Consider the following 19,889-nt stretch of genomic DNA (forward strand, 5'->3'; position numbering starts at 1 on the left):
CTCAAGCTTAGTTCTCATGGCTATAGTCCACATGATATGAAACATATTTGATGCTTTACTCTCATTGAGAAGCAAGGCTAGCTTCTCAAAACGAAGGTTAGATTAGATCACTTAGGGTAGAGGGTGCAAGCTTATCTCTAGACATATTGCCAGGTCATCAAGATGCTCCTATGAAAGATACAATCACATTTAATGATTACTGGTCCAACCACATCATGGCCTTGTCTTATTTCACTTTTGCCCTACCATTATATTCTTTCATCCCCCCCCCCCCGCCCCCCCTCTCTCTCTCTCTCTCTCTCTCTCTCTCTGTGTAGCCCCACCTATCATCCAATTGCCTCACGTCTCGAGCTTAGTTCTCATGGCTATAGTCCACATGACATGAAACATATTTGATGCTTTACTCTCATTAAGAAGCAAGGCTAGCTTCTCAAAACGAAGGTTAGATTAGATCACTTAGGGTAGAGGGTGCAAGCTTATCTCTAGACATATTGCCAGGTCATCAAGATGCTCCTAGGAAAGATACAATTACATTTAATGATTACTGATATCCAATCGCCTCACCTTTGGAGGTTACTTCTCATGGTTATAATGCACATGACATGAAACATACATAATCCTTTACTCTCCTTGAGAGGTTGATTAGATCACTTAGGGTCCAACCACATCATCGCCTTGTCTCTAACTAATACACTAACTTAATTGACTTCTGTCCATCAATATATTTTCCCTCTCTCTCTCTCTCCCTCTCTCTCTCTCTCTCTCGCCTCTATTATCTTTTAGTTCTTCCGTCTCAATAATATAATCATCTAGAAACTATAAGATCATAATGGTTTGGATGATTTTAAAAATGTAGCTTACATTTAATGATTACTGGTCCAAACACATCATGGCCTTGTCTTATTTCACTTTTGGCCTACCATTATATTTTTTCGTCCCCTCTCTCTCTCTCTCTCTCTCTCTCTCTCTCTCTCTCTCTCTCGGTGTAGCCCCACCTATCATCCAATCGCCTCACGTCTCAAGCTTAGTTCTCATGGCTATAGTCCACATGACATGAAACATATTTGATGCTTTACTCTCATTGAGAAGCAAGGCTAGCTTCTCAAAACGAAGGTTAGATTAGATCACTTAGGGTAGAGGGAGCAAGCTTATCTCTAGACATATTGCCAGGTCATCAAGATGCTCCTAGGAAAGATACAATCACATTTAATGATTACTAGTCCAACCACATCATGGCCTTGCCTTATTTCACTTCTGCCCTACCATTATATTCTTTCGTTCTCTCTCTCTCTCTCTCTCTCTCTCTCTCTCTCTCTCTCTCTCTGTAGCCCCACCTATCATCCAATCGCCTCACGTCTCGAGCTTAGTTCTCATGGCTATAGTCCACATGACATGAAACATATTTGATGCTTTACTCTCATTGAGAAGCAAGGCTAGCTTCTCAAAACGAAGGTTAGATTAGATCACTTAGGGTAGAGGGTGCAAGCTTATCTCTAGACATATTGCCAGGTCATCAAGATGCTCCTGGGAAAGATACAATTACATTTAATGATTAATGATATCCAATCGCCTCACCTCTGGAGGTTACTTCTCATGGCTATAATGCATATGACATGAAACATACATAATCCTTTACTCTCCTTGAGAGGTTGATTAGATCACTTAGGGTCCAACCACATCATCGCCTTGTTCTAACTAATACACTAACTTAATTGACTTATGTCCATCAATATATTTTCCCTCTCTCTCTCTCCCTCTCTCTCTCTCTCTCGCCTCTATTATCTTTTAGTTCTTTCGTCTCAATAATATAATCATCTAGAAACTATAAGATCATAATGGTTTGGATGATTTTAAAAATGTAGCTTACATTTAATGATTACTGGTCCAACCACATCATCGCCTCCATTATCTTCTAGTACTTCCATCTCAATAATATAATCATCTACAAACTTAATTCATTTCTGTCCACCATTATATTTTCCCTCTCTCTCTCTCTCTCTCGCCTCTCCCAAGAGATATGCACAGACAAAGCAGGCATTGAGGTATGAGGCTCTACACACAGAGCAGCACAGCAAGGTCCACAATAGAAGAGATCATGCTGAGCCAATAGAAAAGGATTGTAGAAAAGGCTGGTAGTTTAGCGTGCAACTGTGTTGTAGGTTGGGCTACTGTAGGTTGGGCGAGAGAGAGAGAGAGAGAGAGAGAGAGAGAGAGAGAGAGAGAGATGTACCATGTTTTTGAAAAAACATGGTTCTTAGTTCAGTTTTCCCCTCCCAAGAATCTAAGCATCCACGAATTATAAGATCAGAATGGTTTCAATGAATGTAGCTTGTCTCAAACGATGCAAACTCTCACACACACACACAATGTGTCCTAAGGAAGCAAAGAATTCATGAATTATCAGATTGGAATGGTTTCAATGATTTTGAAAATGCAGCTTGTCTTAAACGATGCAAACACACACACACACACACAACGTGTCCTAAGGAAGCAAAGAATTCCAAATAGAAAGCAAAGTCAATTGAAAAGCAAGGCTAGCTTCTCAAAATGAAGGTTAGATTAGATCACTTAAGGTAGACAGTGCAAGCTTATCTCTAGACATATTGCCAAGTCATCAAGATGCCCCTACGAAAGATACAATTACATTTAATGATTACTGGTCCAACCCCATCATTGCCTTGTCTCTAACTAATACACTAACTTAATTCACTTCTGTCCACCATTATATTTTCCCTCTCTCTCTCTCTCTCTCTCTCTCTCGCCTCCATTATCTTTTAGTTCTTCCGTCTCAATAATATAATCATCTAGAAACTATAAGATCATAATGGTTTGGATGATTTTAAAAATGTAGCTTCTAAATCTCTCTCTCTCTCTCTCTTTCTCTCTCTCTCTCTCACCTCCATTATCTTTTTGAAAAAAGATGGTTCTGAGTTCAGTTTTCCCCTCCCAAGAATCTAAGCGTCCACGAATTACGATCAAAATGGTTTCATGAATGTAACAAAGAATTAATGAATTATCAGATCGGAATGGTTTCAATGATTTTGAAAATGTTTAAGATGCAAAAACACACACACACACACACACACACACACATAATGTCAATTGGAAAAAAAGTGATCACCTACCTAGATAAACAAAAGTTGTGGAGAGAAGCTAGTGCTAGTCCAACAATAAAATGAAGCACCTGCAAGAAAAACAACCCAAAAAAAAGTAAAGCTAAGAGAACTGTACATCTCTCTCTCTCTCTCTCTCTCTCTCTCTCTCTCATAGAAATACATAATGACATACACCCCCATGTATGAATTAAGCTAATGCCTTATACCTTTATCCCCCCCTCCCCGTTTCCTTTATATTTGATTTAATCCATATTCTTTTGTTTTCAGTGCATGCAATGAAATAGTCATTGCACCCCTTCGCCTCACTACATGGGCCCTCCATGGTCTAGATTCCATAAACTGAATCACACTCCCTCACCTTTTTCTTTATGCCGCAAACCTCCAATGTACCTCCATGAGTGAGGGGTTACTTTTCCTTCACTTTTGGGCCGATGATGCTCAGTTACGTCTCAAAGTGGATGTTTGAAGTGATTTTTGTTATGTGCTGGAGGAGCATGGGATGAGGCAAGGAAGGGAAGGCAATAGATAGAAGATAGATGCTTAAGGGCGCTCGTATAACTGTACATCTCTCTCTCTCTCTCTCTCTCGCTCTCTCTCTCATAGAAATACCATAGCTAGAGAGAGAGAGAGAGAGAGAGAGAGAGAGGGGAGGGGGGAGGGGGAGGGTTTATCAAATGACTAACGACACTATCTCTCGAAATGCACATCTCAACACACACACACAAAAAAACCCGTAGCTAGAGGTGTTAACACATACACACACACACACATACACGCACACACACACACACACACAATTGATTAGATATACATATAGCTTGTAAGGATTATAATGTTTTACATTTGTGTGTGAATGTGAGCGCCATGCAAGATTTGTGAATGCGAGAGAGAGAGAGAGAGAGAGAGAGAGAGAGAGAGAGGGGGGGGGGGGCAAGCGGTTTATCAAATTACTAACGCCACTGCCTCTGGAAATGTGTGTCTCAACACACACACACACACAAAACCATAGCGAGAGAGAGAGAGAGAGAGAGAGAGAGAGAGAGAGAGAGAGAGAGGGGAGGGGGGAGGGGGAGGGTTTATCGAATGACTAACGACACTATCTCTCGAAATGCACATCTCAACACACACACACACAAAAAAAACCCGTAGCTAGAGGTGTTAACACATACACACATAATCTCTCTATCTCTCTAAAAATGGCACGTACACTTCTATGCATGCTATAGATAGAGGCTAGAGGCACAAAAGTACGTGAATTGAGGACGTGAAGTCCTTGGAGCTGGCTGCTGGTCGATGGAACTGGCTTTACACTGCTGGAGGTCGAGATATGGAGCGGATCGAGGTCGCACAGGTAGGAGCTGCCGGTAGCTCAGAATGGCCGTTATATTTCTAGAGGGTAGAGATACAAAAGGCTGCACAAGCAGGAGCTGCTAGAGAATGCGGCTGGGCATCCGGATGAATAGTTGGAGGTGGCCATCGATATGGAGCTGGACAGATGAACAACTGGAGAGTCTGAATATGGAGTTGGAGGTGGCGACAAAGATGGAGAGCAACAGAGCAAGCTGGAGGTGGCGATCGAGGTGGAGAAGCAATGGGATGGCACTGGACAGATGAACAGCTGGAGGTGGTGATCGATATGGAGAAGCAACAGGAAGCTGGAGAGGCCTAAGATGGAGCTGGACGGCGGATGAACAGTTGGAGAGGCTGAAGATGGAGTTGCTCAGCGGGAGGAAGCTGGAGAGGTGCGATGGAGGCTGGAGGAGGTGATGGACATTGGAGGAGACGGGAGGCGCAGGTGGGCGAATTCATGGCGTTGAAGGCGTGACGGCTCCTGATGGCTCCTCTACATTCATGGTTGACATTCTTCCTTCAACCCTCCCATCGCGACACGTGTCACGTGAGATCTCCCTCCCAGCTCGACACGTGGCAAGTTGGCTACCTCCTCTCGTGATGACATGTGGCAAGGTTGGCTCTCTCCCTCCTTAATAGATAGTATAGAGGTCTACATACCTTGTTATAATAAAACTTAGGCATAAATGCCCTCTAAGAGGTTAGTACATACATGCCAATAAGCTCCAAGCGAGAAGGATTCCACACTTCACCTCCTTCGAGGATTTGGATGTACTTTAATCAAAGGTAGCTTCACCTTTGTTCAGATGTCATGCCAAACACTACAAGATTGGACTCCTATGTTTCTCTTTAGTTAGACATAACTTCAATTTTGTTCAAAGGGTCATTCCATATATTCGAGGCTTTGGTTGTCCTATGCTTTAGTCCAGTTATGAGTAACTTAAACTTTGCTCAAAGGGTTATTCCAAACACTTCAATTCCTTCACATTGAAAGGTAACTTTGGATGTATGAAAGGAATCAAGAAGTTTCCTAAACCTAAAATCCTTACGAAAGTAATTTCAAAAGTCCATCCTTAGTTCAAAACTTTGGATGTATGAAAGGAATCAAGAAGTTTCCTAAACCTAAAATCCTTACGAAAGTAATTTCAAAAGTTCATCCTTAGTTTTTTCTTGTTGAAGGGGTGTGAACGTTATGTTCCTAACGGGTGTAGTTATGGGTAGATGATAAAGGAATCAAGTGTAGAACACCATATGGAGTGTATGTACTCATATTTTCGATGTCAGAGAATCCTAATTGGAAAGGATGCAACACTAGCATGCTTAAAATTCTTGCTAGGTAAGATTCATACTTGTCAGTAAACAAGTGCATCTCCACCAATGAAATTTGAGAACCGGTTTGCAAGCCCTTCACACACATCCACGGACTGGCGGGGGGCAATCTGATGTGGACACTGAGTCATGGACGAGAAATGGGTTTTCCATGATAGGCCTTGGGAGGCTGCCGGTGAGATTGTCCGCCTGCAAAAAAACAACACAATTGGCTCCAGCAAGGATTTGAACACATGACACCATTACTGCAGACCTAAGGCCATACCACCATGCCATCTTTGATTGGTGTCTATGTTCAAGAGCATTTTATCACTTATCACAAACTCGTCCGCCCCTTGTGAACAAACGACGACTCCATTTCCAAAACTGAAGGGACATGCAGAACATTTTATTTTGTCCACCGGGGCCTAAAACTCTAAAATAGGCTCTAGAGTAACATTATGTCCCGTCACACATGCATTTAACCTGCCTTCTTCACTACTACTACTACCTGGTACACTTTCCTTCAAGAGGACATATCATGTGCCTCTCTCAAATTTGTCAAACACAATTGCTGTGATCCTTCTCACTTTGGTACACCAGGTCTCAGATCTTTGATCCTTTTGAAGGAGGCTTTCCGATAATACAGCTTCAAGGATCAAATGCAATAAACTGGAAAAAGGGCAATAGCGGAAGAGATTAAAATGCGAACTGTATTCGGAACTTACCGAGGTCCAGATTCTCAGAAATTAATGGTCCTCATCACACAATTAATTAAAAAAAAAACAAGCAGCAATCACCAGTAAACAACTAGGGACTATAGGCATACATTTACACATTCAGATAATCCTTATCGGTACAATGGCTCTGGGAAAATCTACCACAAGCATCAAAGTGACTGCTAATGGTCCTTATGATTCAAGCATCATGAATATGGGAGCCTCACATGACTTTGCTGAGTCTGCTTGAATCCAGCGGGAGAGGGGTTCCAGACAATGAAAGTATTGCACTACATAGATGCATAAAAGAAGGAGCTGTCTCCGAAGAGATTTCTCTGGACAGTGAACTCTCCACCTTCCCCATCGTCTGTGTTATCTCAAGTTGAAGAATGTCACATTGAGGCTACTGTGAATGTATTTGCAGCCTGCATACTTCTATACAAACCTCCAATCTTTGATCCCCTCTAAAAGATGTTAGATTGCGTTACTTTTTCTATGAACATATCTTCCAGACTTAGCAATTCAAAGAGGAAAAGAAATTATTGGAAGCTTACAAACTTATATCTATTGATCAAATGTAGGCTGTCACAAAGAATGAAGCATCAGAGATGAAGTCAGAAAAGGCAGATCTTCTGCAAATCCACAGGACGAAGAGCTAAAAATGCAGATGCAATTTCATTTCACAAATGTCTTCTAGAGAACTCGCTAAAGCCCTGAGCACCGAACTTCGATGGTTCATGCCCAGAATCTGTTCTTCTTTACTAAATCAGAAGTTTTCACTTTATCCATCTTGGCCGCCAAAATAAAGTCGTTCTCACAAAGACCACCTGCGACAACCGAAAAGAAAGCTTTACTTTCTCATTCAACATTAGGGGGAAAAGTTCACCTTTACGTTAGTATGCACTCCAGCAAATTATTAAAAGCTACCCCTTGCTTAAAATTGGAAATTTAAGTTGACATCATTCTACACTTAGCAGTCGCATTTGCAGGTATCGTGATTTTAAAAAAATGCGAAGAATAAAATGCAGATCCATCTTGTGAAAACGAGAACAGGTAGGGAGAAGTGGACACACCTATCGACTCAGTCCACAGTTCGGCTCTAAGCATGTCGGTCTTTTCATCAAGGTTAAGTTCCAGGGGTTGTCCCTCCGCTTCAGCAACACAGGACAGTCGATTCATTAGCTCAAGCCCTGCCGCGTGGTCCTTGACCTTCCACTCACACTGGAGCTTCAAGCCTGCTTCTCCCTCGACGATCCTCCATCCGACGATCTGTCTACCATTCAAGAAAGAAACCCATGTTAAAAGAGGCCTCAGCTCGTCGATGACATAGGATTGAAGAAGGACAAGCACCTTTCGGAGCAGAGCCTTCGCTTCCTCCAGAGATAAGGGGCCCTGGCCTGGCAGCAGGGGCTTGCAGGATCGCTCCGCGAGGCTGAGGACAGCAGCGTTGGGGACGAGAATAATGTGCTCGGTGTTCTGATTGCCAAGCACTTTATCAGCGAAATTGCTCTCGATTTCCGCAGCGAAGGGGTCACGAGCTCCGAATTGTTCGCCTCCTACTGCCATTACAAGAGAGCCACCGCCATATCTATGGAGAGGAAGCTGCAATCTTCGAAATCTATCGCTCTTTCTGAGGTGGTGATGATGGAAATGCGACGAGAGGCGGTAGGGGGCGGAGGGGAGAGTCACAAATGCTGCAGCCATAGCTAGTGTCTCTCGGGCCATTCTGAAGCTTTGCTTGTCTCCCGATGGTTGAGATCACCACAACCTTATTAGCTTGTCAAGGTTACTGGTGTTAAAATTGCATTCCAATTGTGCTAGTGATTGTGAAGAAGAATGATTGGTTTTGTTGGGGAGTCGTGATGGGTGTTAAAATTGCATTACAATTGTGCTGGTGATTGTGCAGAAGTGGGAAGTAAAACTCTCGGCACTGTGATTGGTAAATCACCAGAGCTGCATCTTGTCTACCAATGGTTGTGATGACCACAACCTTATTACCTTCACAAGGTTACTCACAAGGTTAGTGATAACCAAGAATGATTGGCTGAGGCATTAGCTTGTTGGGGGAGTTGTGATGGGTGTTAAAATTGCATTCGAATTGTGCTGGTGATTGTGAAGAAGTGGAAGCAAAACTGTGGACACTAGGTGATTGATAATTACCAAGAGCATCACTAAGTATATAGGTTTCTCCATCACTTCTTGTTCATCCAATGTTTTTTTTCTTCTCTAGGGCCCCCTTCCCCAAATCACCCTCCTCTCTTTTGGTGCTTTACACACTTATCCACCATTGACTTGCCCTTTGTTTCCTTCAAACACCCTCTATAGCTAGATTTACTTCCAAATCACACTCAATCTTTTGCTGAGAGTTGAATTAATGCGCATAAATCCTACACATGTGGCCACAATCGATGTTTCACTATTGATTGAAGTCCATGCATCTGTTCTTGGCAGAGAAACCCTCCAAATAGAGTGGCTTGTGGCCTTGCTCTTATTGTTTTGTATCTATTTCTTAATTGCACATTTATTTTCTTAGGTGAGAGCCATAGGTGGAGCGAGCACACATTAGACAGCATGAATATATTATAGAGTGAATTCCATATGGAGTGAGCACACATTAAATACCATGAAGATATTATGAAAGAAGTACTTAAAAAGTCACATGCCTAGTCACCATCCCATCGCACCATCATGCCTATGCTACAAGCACCGACCACACCATGTTCATCTAAGATTAGATGGATAATGGTCCATGATTATCATCCATGGACTTCTGGAAGCCAAAGAGTGACAATGACCTTGCCACCATTATTTTATATGGGAATTCGTAATATAGCGTTGCCAAAAATAAATTCATTAATGAATGAGATGAGACATGAAAGGGTACCACCTTTCCATTGAAGGCCCTTGAGATCTAAGGCCTAACTACACGATTTATTATTTTATAGCTCAATCAATTTATTTTTTAAATTTATTTACTTATTTAATGTAGAGAAACAAGCCAACTTATATTAGAGGGGAGGTTGGCCCCAAAAAAAATATCAGTATACAAAAAGAGGCTAACAACAAAAGGGCATTCTACTTCTAGCCTATGTTACCTTGTAGCAAGACCAGTCGAGAATAAGAGCACAACTAATCAAGGAGACGAGCTCTCATAGAGAACCCTTGGACAAGGTGGCCACCTGAAGTCGTGCAAGTGCCAAGAACCTCTTTCAACATACTCAACACCTTGATATCTCTTCATCCAGTGGCAACCCCACAATCAAACATTAGGCCATCCCTCACTCCTGCAAATAGCCAATATAACTTTCACCTTCAAGCATGGCCAGCAAGCTTCCAAGGTCCAAGTTAATTCTTGTGGGTCACCAATGAACACAGCCCTCCATTTAGATCACACTGAGAAGCTAGACGTCACGCCCAAATTTTTTACAACTCTTTCCAAGTACGACCAAACCGCCCTGGCAACTTGACCAACCCAAGGAGAGATGGCGTAGACCTTCAATTGAGCATGCACACAACGGTCATAGAGGTTTGACCTCAACCATCATCATGAACAGTCAACCATTTATACTACCCTCATCCTATGATGCATTTAGGCTTACCCACCCACGTATCCTACCCATTCCTACCCCCTAGGACCTAGCATGTGTGAATGTTAATCTTTTGTGTAGATATTAAATAGTCAAATACATAATCCATGCTCTTGGCCATTATAAATACCTAACCTACCTTCTATTTTGATACATTTCAACAATCAACATAATACAATCTATGCCATAAATCTTGACCTCTTCAATTGATAGGTCTCATTTCATCATGCCTTCAATCGATAAATCTTGACCTCTTCAATCGATAGGTCTCATTTCATCATGCCTTCATGATCAACTTCATGCTTCATAGACTCGCCTTAAGCTTCATGAGCTTAATTCTTTCTCTAGGGTATACTTGCCAAAAAAGTCAAACATTAGAAAATATTAAAAAAATCAAATTCCGAATAGCAAATAAAGACATAGAACATTTATCTTTGATGCCTAAATTGATACATCCTCTGTAATGTTCTTAAGCTTAATATTTCCTACAAAAACATACTCAAATTCACCCATTAACATGGAAGGAGGGATCCATGTCCCCAATGGGTGCCTATCGAGGGATGATGTGCACACAAATCACTAGCTTCTTAGGAAACATCCCAGTCCACTCAAGGGCCATACCATCTTGTGCATACATCAAGCACCTATTACCTCTTTCTTTAGCTAGCAAGATAACCCCCTCCTGCTTTGAGAAAGATGAATTGGTGCAATGGCTTTTCCCAATCAAAAGTAACTCTTGCATTCAAGCATTCTTCTTGTCTCAATAAATATAATATCATTACTTTATAGAGAATTGCATTAATGCTTGATCCTAAGCTCTTATCTTCTAAATCCATACGAATTGTGTGATCTCAATTCTAGCTCCAATCCTCGATCCATTGTTTTGACTTTCCTTTTTTGTCTGTTTATTAGTTTCAATCTTTAAGTCCTTTATCTTGGTGCTTTTAGCTTTGATTTTGATTCCACCCTTGGAACCTCAATAAAACAAATAGGTCCTTAATGGTAGGAATGGACTGGTGGCCCATCGTGTTCACAGTTGTTGAATTCTTGACCAATTTGGAAGCCTCAATGGCATCTTGTCGCAAGATCTTCCTCTTTTTTCTTCTTTCGAGGCCTTTTTGCCCTTGAATCTTTAAAGGTGCCCATACCTCATGCCATCTTCATGTTACCTCTATGTGTAATCACTAAATAACTATCCACTCATTCTTATTATTTCAAACCACCCTTGCCAACCTTCCCACACAATGATAATATGCAAATTCCTTACCGTGTTCTTGCTCCATGCACAATCCTTATGGTAGTATCATTTGCCTTTGCTCCTCTTTCCTATGTGTGGCGTATCTCTCATGCATTCTCTAAGGTACTTGGTTTCTTGATGCATTTCTATCTTTTATATTTTCTATAAAATGTTTGCTCAACAATGAAAAGAGAGGACTTCTCTTTATGACCAAATATAGAGTATTTATTTCCACTCAAGTGTTGCCCAACTCTTTGGTGGACTAGGTTATGTTTTATTGTTATAGAGTCTTCAAGTGTTGTCTGGCAATTTGAGGCCATGTTCAAAGCTTGAATATTCCTTTTGCTTGCAGGTCAACTTGTGGGGTTAGTTGGTTCTCACTGATATTGTGTTTGCCTTTTTGTGGCTCAGTCATGATTGTTGCCATTGATTTTCCACTGTGAAGGGTCTTTGCTATTGTAGGCCTTGGTTGATAGTCATTAGCTTTGCACGTTTTCCTCTCGACCAATGTTGCAATCATACATGTAGTCATTCATGCAATCATCCATCGATTAATTAACCTGATCCAAGAGGACTTCCTTCTTTTTGTCACACTTCCTTCTTCCCTTTGGCATATTTTTTTGCCTTTTGTTGTATAGTCACTATGGTCATACATGAACATATTCCTTTTTTATTTTTCACTGTTAGTTGCACCATATGCACCAAAAAATCCAAAAAGATGTCTTGTACATGCTTTCTTACTTATGTAGTGCAATATAAGAGGGGGTGTCAAGAATAATGTAAATTGAAATATTCTTGAGATAACTATAAGGGTATATTAGTGCATCATATGCACCAAGAAATCCAAAAAGATGAGTGGGCGTCAAGAATAATTAATCATCCCTAAGGGGTAATGATGTATATATTCATCAGCCATTTCTTGTAACTCCAATATCTCTCCCTCCAATCCTCCAACACCATCAAGGCATAGCCACTCCCCTTGAGATACCCCTTATGGGCTTGCATCCTTTACAATAGTTCTTGTGCTCATCATGTAGCCTAGGAAGAGAGACTACACTTTGCTTTTTATAACACCTTGATATGAGTTCCTATCTCAAGTTATCTCAGTTTGAAGAATTTAATTCTTTGAGTTTCTAGATTTCCATATGTTCAACAATATTTGAAACAATGTATGGAGAGAATTCCTTGTTCACTTTAGTTATACAAGACCTCACATGGAGGTTCTCCTTATTGCACCTCGTTGTAGGATCAACTGCTTTGAAGGACCTTATTTTGAGGCCTAGATGTCCATGTTTTTGGAGCTCCAAGGTTCCCTTGTGTTCCACATTGATAGACAATTTTAATTATCCCTTCAAGCAGCCTCCTCTAACCTTGCGACTTTGTTGACCTACTCATGCCATTTGTTGGATTATATACATTGTGGCCTTGCTCCTACATTCTTCTCCTCTACCTTAGTGCAAACAAAATCTACTACAAGCTCCTAGTTTGAGTCTCCAAGCGCATTACCGTTTGACCTCATTGAGATTTGCACTTGATCTACATCCTACTTTATTATAGTAGAGCCCTTAGCTCTATCCTACTACACCTCCAATTTCCTATCATTGCAACAATCTACACCTTTTCTCAATTGCTTGCCTCAATATCCACCTCTATTCTTTCAAATAGCTCTATTCCCATTCCTATCAAATCCTTTGGAACAACCATGCTCTATTCAACTTAGCTACCTACTCTAAATTGACCCACAATGCATATGCATTTTGCTTTGCTCTAGCCCAATGTCATATTATCTGTTGGTCTTCCGCTACTTCCACCTCCAAGATTCCTCCACCAAGAGTCAAATAAACCTACATGATAGCCACATGGAGGCTAAATAGTGACCAGAATAGGCCTCAACTTACCTACCGTAATCATATGCAATGCCACCCCCATAATCAACCCTATAGTTGTTGGCCCATGTTGCTCCATACTCGATCTCACTAAGGTTTCCATCAAATCCTGTTGCAATGTTTTGTCTTTGACCTAAAGCAATATGTCCACCTCCTACTACCCTTTCTTTATAGATCTAAAGTGCTTAGACCCAACTACCTTCTACTCAAACTACCCACAACTAGACAATACCAGATTGCATGCAATCACACAATAGCCTATAGACCTCATGTAGCTACTATTGACAATTATAAACCACAATATAGCTACTGCTAACCTAGACAATACCAGATTGCATGCAATCACACAATAGCTTAGACCACTTATAGCTACTGCTAACATTATTCTATATCAAGTGAGAACTATTGCGAGTGACCCACTTTTAATATTTGTTGAGGGTTAACTCCACCACCCCACTAAGCCACTTCTAGGAATAGAATATAGTTTGTTACTAAAAAACGGTTATAATAGTTTCCAAGCACTCTCTTGGATTTTGTCTCTACAATGATGTATGCAACTGATAGTTATTGGCTGACTGAGGTTTTAGTCTATTTTTGGCTCAAGCTAAACTCAATTGTTGTTCAAGAAAACACCAAGAAGAGAAACTTTTTTGTTCAAATCTCTTCTACTTGTGAATGTCTAGACATCTATCTGTAGTCCTCTTTTCAGTTACTCCACCCAGCTTTCGGTTGTGTATACTACTCTTTGAAAGTGTATTGTTTTCGGTGAAAGTTAAGTATTCTTGCATTCTGAGTTAACTGGGAACACTTTAATCGGAAACAATACACTTTCAAAGAATAGTACACAATAGGAAGCAAGGTGGAATAACTCAAAAGAGGACTACATATGTCCAGACAATCACAAGTACAAGAGAGCTGAACACAAAAGTTTATCTTCTTAATGTTTTCTTGAACAACAACTGAGCTCAGTTTGAGCCAGAAACAAACTAAAACCTCAATCAGGCTATAGCTCGATAACTGTCGGCTGCATACATTATTGTAGAGACACAATCCAAGAGAGTGCTTGGAAATTGTTATAACCATTTTTCAGTTATTACAAAGTATATTCTATTGCTGGAAGTAGTGGCTTATTGGGGTGGTGGAGTTAACCCTCAACACTTGCCACTCCCCAGTGGTTAGTCTTTTTGGAACAAAAAGATGTAGACTCGAACCCTTACCCTACTGGAAATACTCTTTGCTGTATTGAAAATTGATAGTTTGGCTACATTTGACGTCAAAGCTCTCTTTCATTCCAAAGGGAGATTCCTCCCATGTGGGTACCATGTCCTGACTTGCAGGTTTACCTTTAGCATGCTCATCTACCAAATTGGATTCAATGGTATCAGTAGTAGTAGCAACTAGCTACTTGCCATTGCGGTGTTCATCTCGAGGTTCAGAACTGGGCTCTGTGCACTCTTTCAGCAAGCATAGGTTCTTCTTTTGGTTCCACTTCTGTTGTAGCCTCAATCAAAATATTGATCTTAGAGTTTAGAAACTCTATGTGGGGGTTGTAGTTGAATTCAGCATCATCCATCTGGGTGTCCTGCTGTGGTCTCTATCTCAGCTTTGCTCACATGCCCTCCATCTCTTGGGCCATGGCTTCATAGGCATAAGCTGTAGAAGAAAAGGCCTCATATGGCCTTCTTGCAATGACGTGTAATCTATTTTTTACATTTTCCCATAGGGCTTGAGATGTTTCAATCAATTGGAGCTTTAGATCAACCAACTCCATAGAAGACATGAAACTACCATCTACCTCTTCAGCCATTTCTTTTAGGGATTGTTCTACCCCTTCCAGTGCTTTAATTCTCTCCCTAAGCAAAGTGTTTTCAATCTATTGATATGTGTTGTTTGCTAAAAGTCGTTCTAGTTGAAGAAAAAACTCCTTCATTTCATCTAACCCCTTTGTAATGGTTGGTAGACATTCCTTTTGAATTTTTACTTGGGCACATAGCTTGGATACGTGCTATTCCTGGGAGTCTGTGTATTGGGAATATTCTTCCTTGAGTCTTGCCAACTCCTCTTGAGTTTCTTGCAATTGGTTCTACCAATCCTGCTGCATGTTGAGTTGGTGCATGGCTGCATCTCTCTCTTTCTAAAAGTCTTGAACCTGTCTTGTTGAACACTTAGATGCTACTGGTCATGGACTGACTTGAGAATGGATATTGCATGCTCAACCTCCGAATTGAAAATTTTTCCTAATGTTCCAACTGAGGTTCTCTACTTTATAATTACTGGAGTCATCGGACTGTTTGCTACATGCTTTAGAGGTGTCAGCATAATGGTTTCAATGTCCTCCTCAATATCTTTCATCTACACTGTGTTGTAAGTTTTGTCTTCTTGGCTTTCTTTGCACTAGAGGGTCCAGCTAACAATTCTTCCCCTCCTATCGAAGTGTCCTAGAGAGTGTTGGCAAGAGGTTTGCCCTATAGCATTTGATGGGCTTCTTCTGTACTATAGTTTGCTTCAAGCATTGCATAGCTGTGGCCTTCCCTCTGGGACTTTGCATGCACCTCAACCTAGTTGAAATGGACTTGCGTGCAAAGTGGAGCCCCCATCCGATAAGTACTTGTTTGAATAACACACCTAGGACCGTGTTTTTTTATGGTTGTGCGTGACACTAAGGCAAAAACGGTGTTTTATGCTTGAACGACAATCCAAAGCATATCCGATGGGCACAATAATTTTTACACACCTTCAAATATGTGGAATTGACTTACGTGCAAAGTATCATTCCCATCATATAAGTACTTGATCGGATAACACAACTAGCAGCGTGTCTTTTTACGAATGTGCATGACACTAAGGCAAAAATGATATTTAATGCTCGATCGACCATGCAAAGCATATCCGATGGGCACAATACTTTTCCTATGCCTTAACTAGGTGGTATTGAAATGTTCTCAAAGAGGCACACCCATCCGATAAGTACTTGGTCAGATAACATACCTAAGGGCGTGTTTTTTTACGGATGTGCATATCACTACCGAAAAAACGTTGTATAATGCATGATTGACCATGCAAAGCATATCCGATGGTGACAATACTTTGCACCCAGCTCAACCTAGTTAAAACACACTTGCGTACAAAGTGGAGCCCCCATCCGATAAGTACTTGTTTGAATAACACACCTAGGACCGTGTTTTTTTATGGTTGTGCATGACACTAAGGCAAAAACGGTGTTTTATGCTTGATCGACAATGCAAAGCATATCCGATGAGCACAATACTTTGCACACACCTTCAACTAGGTGGAAATGACTTACATGCAAAGTGGCATTCCCATCTCATAAGTACTTGATCGGATAACACACCTAGCAGCGTGTTTTTTTACGGATCTGCATGACACTAAGGCAAAAATGGTATTTAATGCTCGATCGACCATGCAAAGCATATCCAATGGGCACAATACTTTTCCTACACCTTAACCTAGGTGGTATTGAAATTTTCTCAAAGAGGCACACCCATCTGATAAGTACTTGGTCAGATAACATACCTTTGGCAGATGTGCATATCACTACAGGAAAAATGTTGTATCATGCGTAATCGACCATGCAAAGCATATCCGATGGTGACAATCCTTTGCACGCATCTCAACCTAGTTGAAACAGACTTGCGTGCAAAGTGGAGCCTGCATTCGATAAGTACTTGTTTGAATAACACACCTAGGACCGTGTTTTTTTATGGTTGTGCATGACACTAACGGTGTTTTATGCTTGATCGACAATGCAAAGCATATCTGATGGGAATAATAATTTTCACATAACTTCAACTAGGTGGAATTGACTTACATGCAAAGTGGCATTCCCATCGCACAAGTACTTGATCGGATAACACACCTAGCAGCGTGTTTTTTTACGGATGTGCATGACACTAATGTAAAAATGCTATTTAATGCTCGATCAACCATGCAAAGCATATCCGATGGGCACAATACTTTTCCTATGCGCTAACCTATGTGGTATTGAAATGTTCTCAAAGAGGCACACCCATCCAATAAGTACTTAGTTAAATAACATACCTACGGGTGTGTTTTTTTGTGGATGTGCATATCACTGCTGGAAAAACGGTGGATAATGTGTGATCGACCATGCAAAGCATATCCGATGGTCACAATACTTTGCACGCACCTCAAAGTAGTTGAAACGGACTTGCATGTAAAGTGGATCGCCCATTCCATAAGTACTTGATCTAATAACATACCTAGCAGTGCGTTTTTTTTACGAATGTGCATGACACTAAGGCAAAAACGGTGTTTTATGCTTGATCGACAATGCAAAGCATATCTTATGGGCATAATACTTTTCACACACCTTAAACTATGTGAAATTGATTTACATGCAAAGTGGAGCACCCATCAATAAGTACTTGATCAGATAACATACTTAGCAGCGTGTTTTTTTATGGATGTGCATGACACCAGAGCAAAAATAGTATTTAATGCTCGATCGACCATGCAAAGGATAGTCGATGGGCACAATACTTTTCCTACACCTCAACCTAGGTGGTATTGAAATGTTCTCAAAGAGCCACACCCATCCAATAAGTACTTGGTCATATAACATACCTAAGGCCGTGTTTTATTGCGGATGTGCATATCACTATCGGAAAAATGTTGTATAATGCGTGATCGACCATGCAAAGCATATCCGATGGTGACAATACTTTGCACACACATCAACCTAGTTGAAATGGACTTGTGTGCGAAGTGGAGCCCCCATCCGATGAGTACTTGTTTGAATAACACACCTAGGGCCATGTTTTTTTATGGTTGTGCATGACACTAAGGCAAAAACGGAGTTTTATGCTTAATCGACAATGCAAAGCATATCCGATGGGCACAATACTTTGCACACACCTTCAACTAGGTGGAATTGGCTTACATGAAAAGTGGAATTCCCATCGCATAAGTACTTGATCGAATAACACACCTAGCAGCGTGCTTTTTTACGGATGTGCATGACATTAAGGCAAAAATGGTATATAATGCTCGATCAACCATGCAAAGCATATCCGATGGGCACAATACTTTTCCTATGCCTCAGCATAGGTGGTATTGAAATTTTCTGAAAAAGCCATACCCATCCGATAAGTACTTGGTCAAATAACATACCTAAGGGTGTGTTTTTTTACGGGTGTGCATATCATTACCGAAAAAACGTTGTATAATGCATGATCGACCATGCAAAGCGTATCCAATGGTGACAATAATTTGCACGTGCCTCAACCTAGTTTAAATAGACTTGTGTGCAAAGTGGAGCCCCCATCCGATGAGTACTTGTTTGAATAACACACCTAGGACCATGTTTTTTAATGGTTGTGCATGACACTAAGGCAAAAATGGTGTTTTATGCTTGATTGACAATGCAAATCATATCCGATGGGCACAATACTTTGCACACACCTTCATATAGGTGGAATTGACTTACATGCAAAGTGGCATTCCCATCTCATAAGTACTTGATAGGATAACACACCTAGCAGCGTGTTTTTTTACGGATGTGCATGACACTAAGGCAAAAATGGTATTTAGTGCTCGATCGACCATGCAAAGCATATTCGATGGGCAAAATAATTTTCCTACACTTTAAGCTTGGTGGTATTGAAATTTTATCAAAGAGGCTCACCCATCCGATAAGTACTTGGCCAGATAACATACTTTAGGGCGCGTTTTTTTACAGATGTGCATATCACTACAGGAAAAATGTTATATAATGCATGATCGACCATGCAAAGCATATCGATGGTGACAATACTTTGCACGCACCTCAATCTAGCTGGAATGGACATGCGTGCAAAGTGGAGCCCCCATCCGATAAGTACTTGTTTGAATAGCACACCTAGGACCGTGTTTTTTTATGGTTGTGCATGACACTAAGGCAAAAACGGTGTTTTATGCTTAATCAACAATGCAAAGCATATCCAATGGGCACAATACTTTGCACACACCTTAAATTAGGTGGAATTGACATACACGAAAAGTGGCATTCCCATCGCATAAGTACTTGATCGGATAACACACCTAGCAGCGTGCTTTTTTACGGATGTGCATGACACTAAGGCAAAAATGGTATCTAATGCTCGATCGACAATGCAAAGCATATCCGATGGGCACAATACTTTTCCTATGCCTCAACCTAGGTGGTATTGAAGTGTTCTCAAAGAGCCACACCCATCCGATAAGTACTTGGTCAGATAACATACCTAAGGGTGTGTTTTTTTATGGGTGTGCATATCACTACCAGAAAAACATTGTATAATGTGTGATTGACCATGCAAAGCATATCTGATGATGACAATACTTTGCACGCACCTCAACCTAGTCTAAATGGACTTAGGTACAAAGTGGAGCACCCATCCGATAAGTACTTGTTTGAATAACACACCTAGGACCGTGTTTTTTTATGGTTGTGCATGACACTAAGGCAAAAACGGTGTTTTATGCTTGATCGACAATGCAAAGCATATCCGATGGGCACAATACTTTGCACACACCTTCAACTAGTGGATTTGACTTACATGCAAAGTGGCATTCCCATCTCATAAGTACTTGATTGGATAACACACCTAGCAGCGTGTTTTTTTACGGATGTGCATGACACTAAGGCAAAAATGGTATATAACGCTCGATCGACCATGCAAAGCATA

The 19,889-nt window shown here is 40.9% G+C and overlaps 1 protein-coding gene across 1 annotated transcript; it reads right to left on the reverse strand.

Moving 5' to 3' along the window:
* Positions 1–6,791: 6,791 nt before the first annotated feature.
* Positions 6,792–8,391, reverse strand: LOC147893144 (Transcriptional coactivator/pterin dehydratase). Its single transcript, XM_087387515.1, has 3 exons — positions 7,844–8,391; positions 7,567–7,762; positions 6,792–7,320 (listed from the first exon to the last, which is right to left on the reverse strand). Exons 1-3 carry the CDS (start codon positions 8,216–8,218, stop codon positions 7,229–7,231), a joined length of 663 nt encoding a protein of 220 aa, XP_087243641.1. The 5' UTR covers positions 8,219–8,391; the 3' UTR covers positions 6,792–7,228.
* Positions 8,392–19,889: the final 11,498 nt, after the last annotated feature.

The sequence above is a fragment of the Dipteris shenzhenensis genome, chromosome 16 (assembly GCF_047967505.1).
Source record: "Dipteris shenzhenensis isolate YYH24624 ecotype China chromosome 16, Dip_SZ_1.0, whole genome shotgun sequence".
In the NCBI taxonomy this organism is placed as follows: Eukaryota; Viridiplantae; Streptophyta; class Polypodiopsida; order Gleicheniales; family Dipteridaceae; genus Dipteris; species Dipteris shenzhenensis.

Coding starts and splice junctions, on each gene's coding strand:
- LOC147893144 (XM_087387515.1), bottom strand. CDS start 8,218: ATGGCCCGAGAGACACTAGCTATGGCTGCAGCATTTGTGACTCTCCCC. Junction 7,763..7,843: donor CGAAGGCTCTGCTCCGAAAG/GTGCTTGTCCTT, acceptor AATGGTAGACAG/ATCGTCGGATGGAGGATCGT. Junction 7,321..7,566: donor ACTGTGGACTGAGTCGATAG/GTGTGTCCACTT, acceptor CGGTTGTCGCAG/GTGGTCTTTGTGAGAACGAC.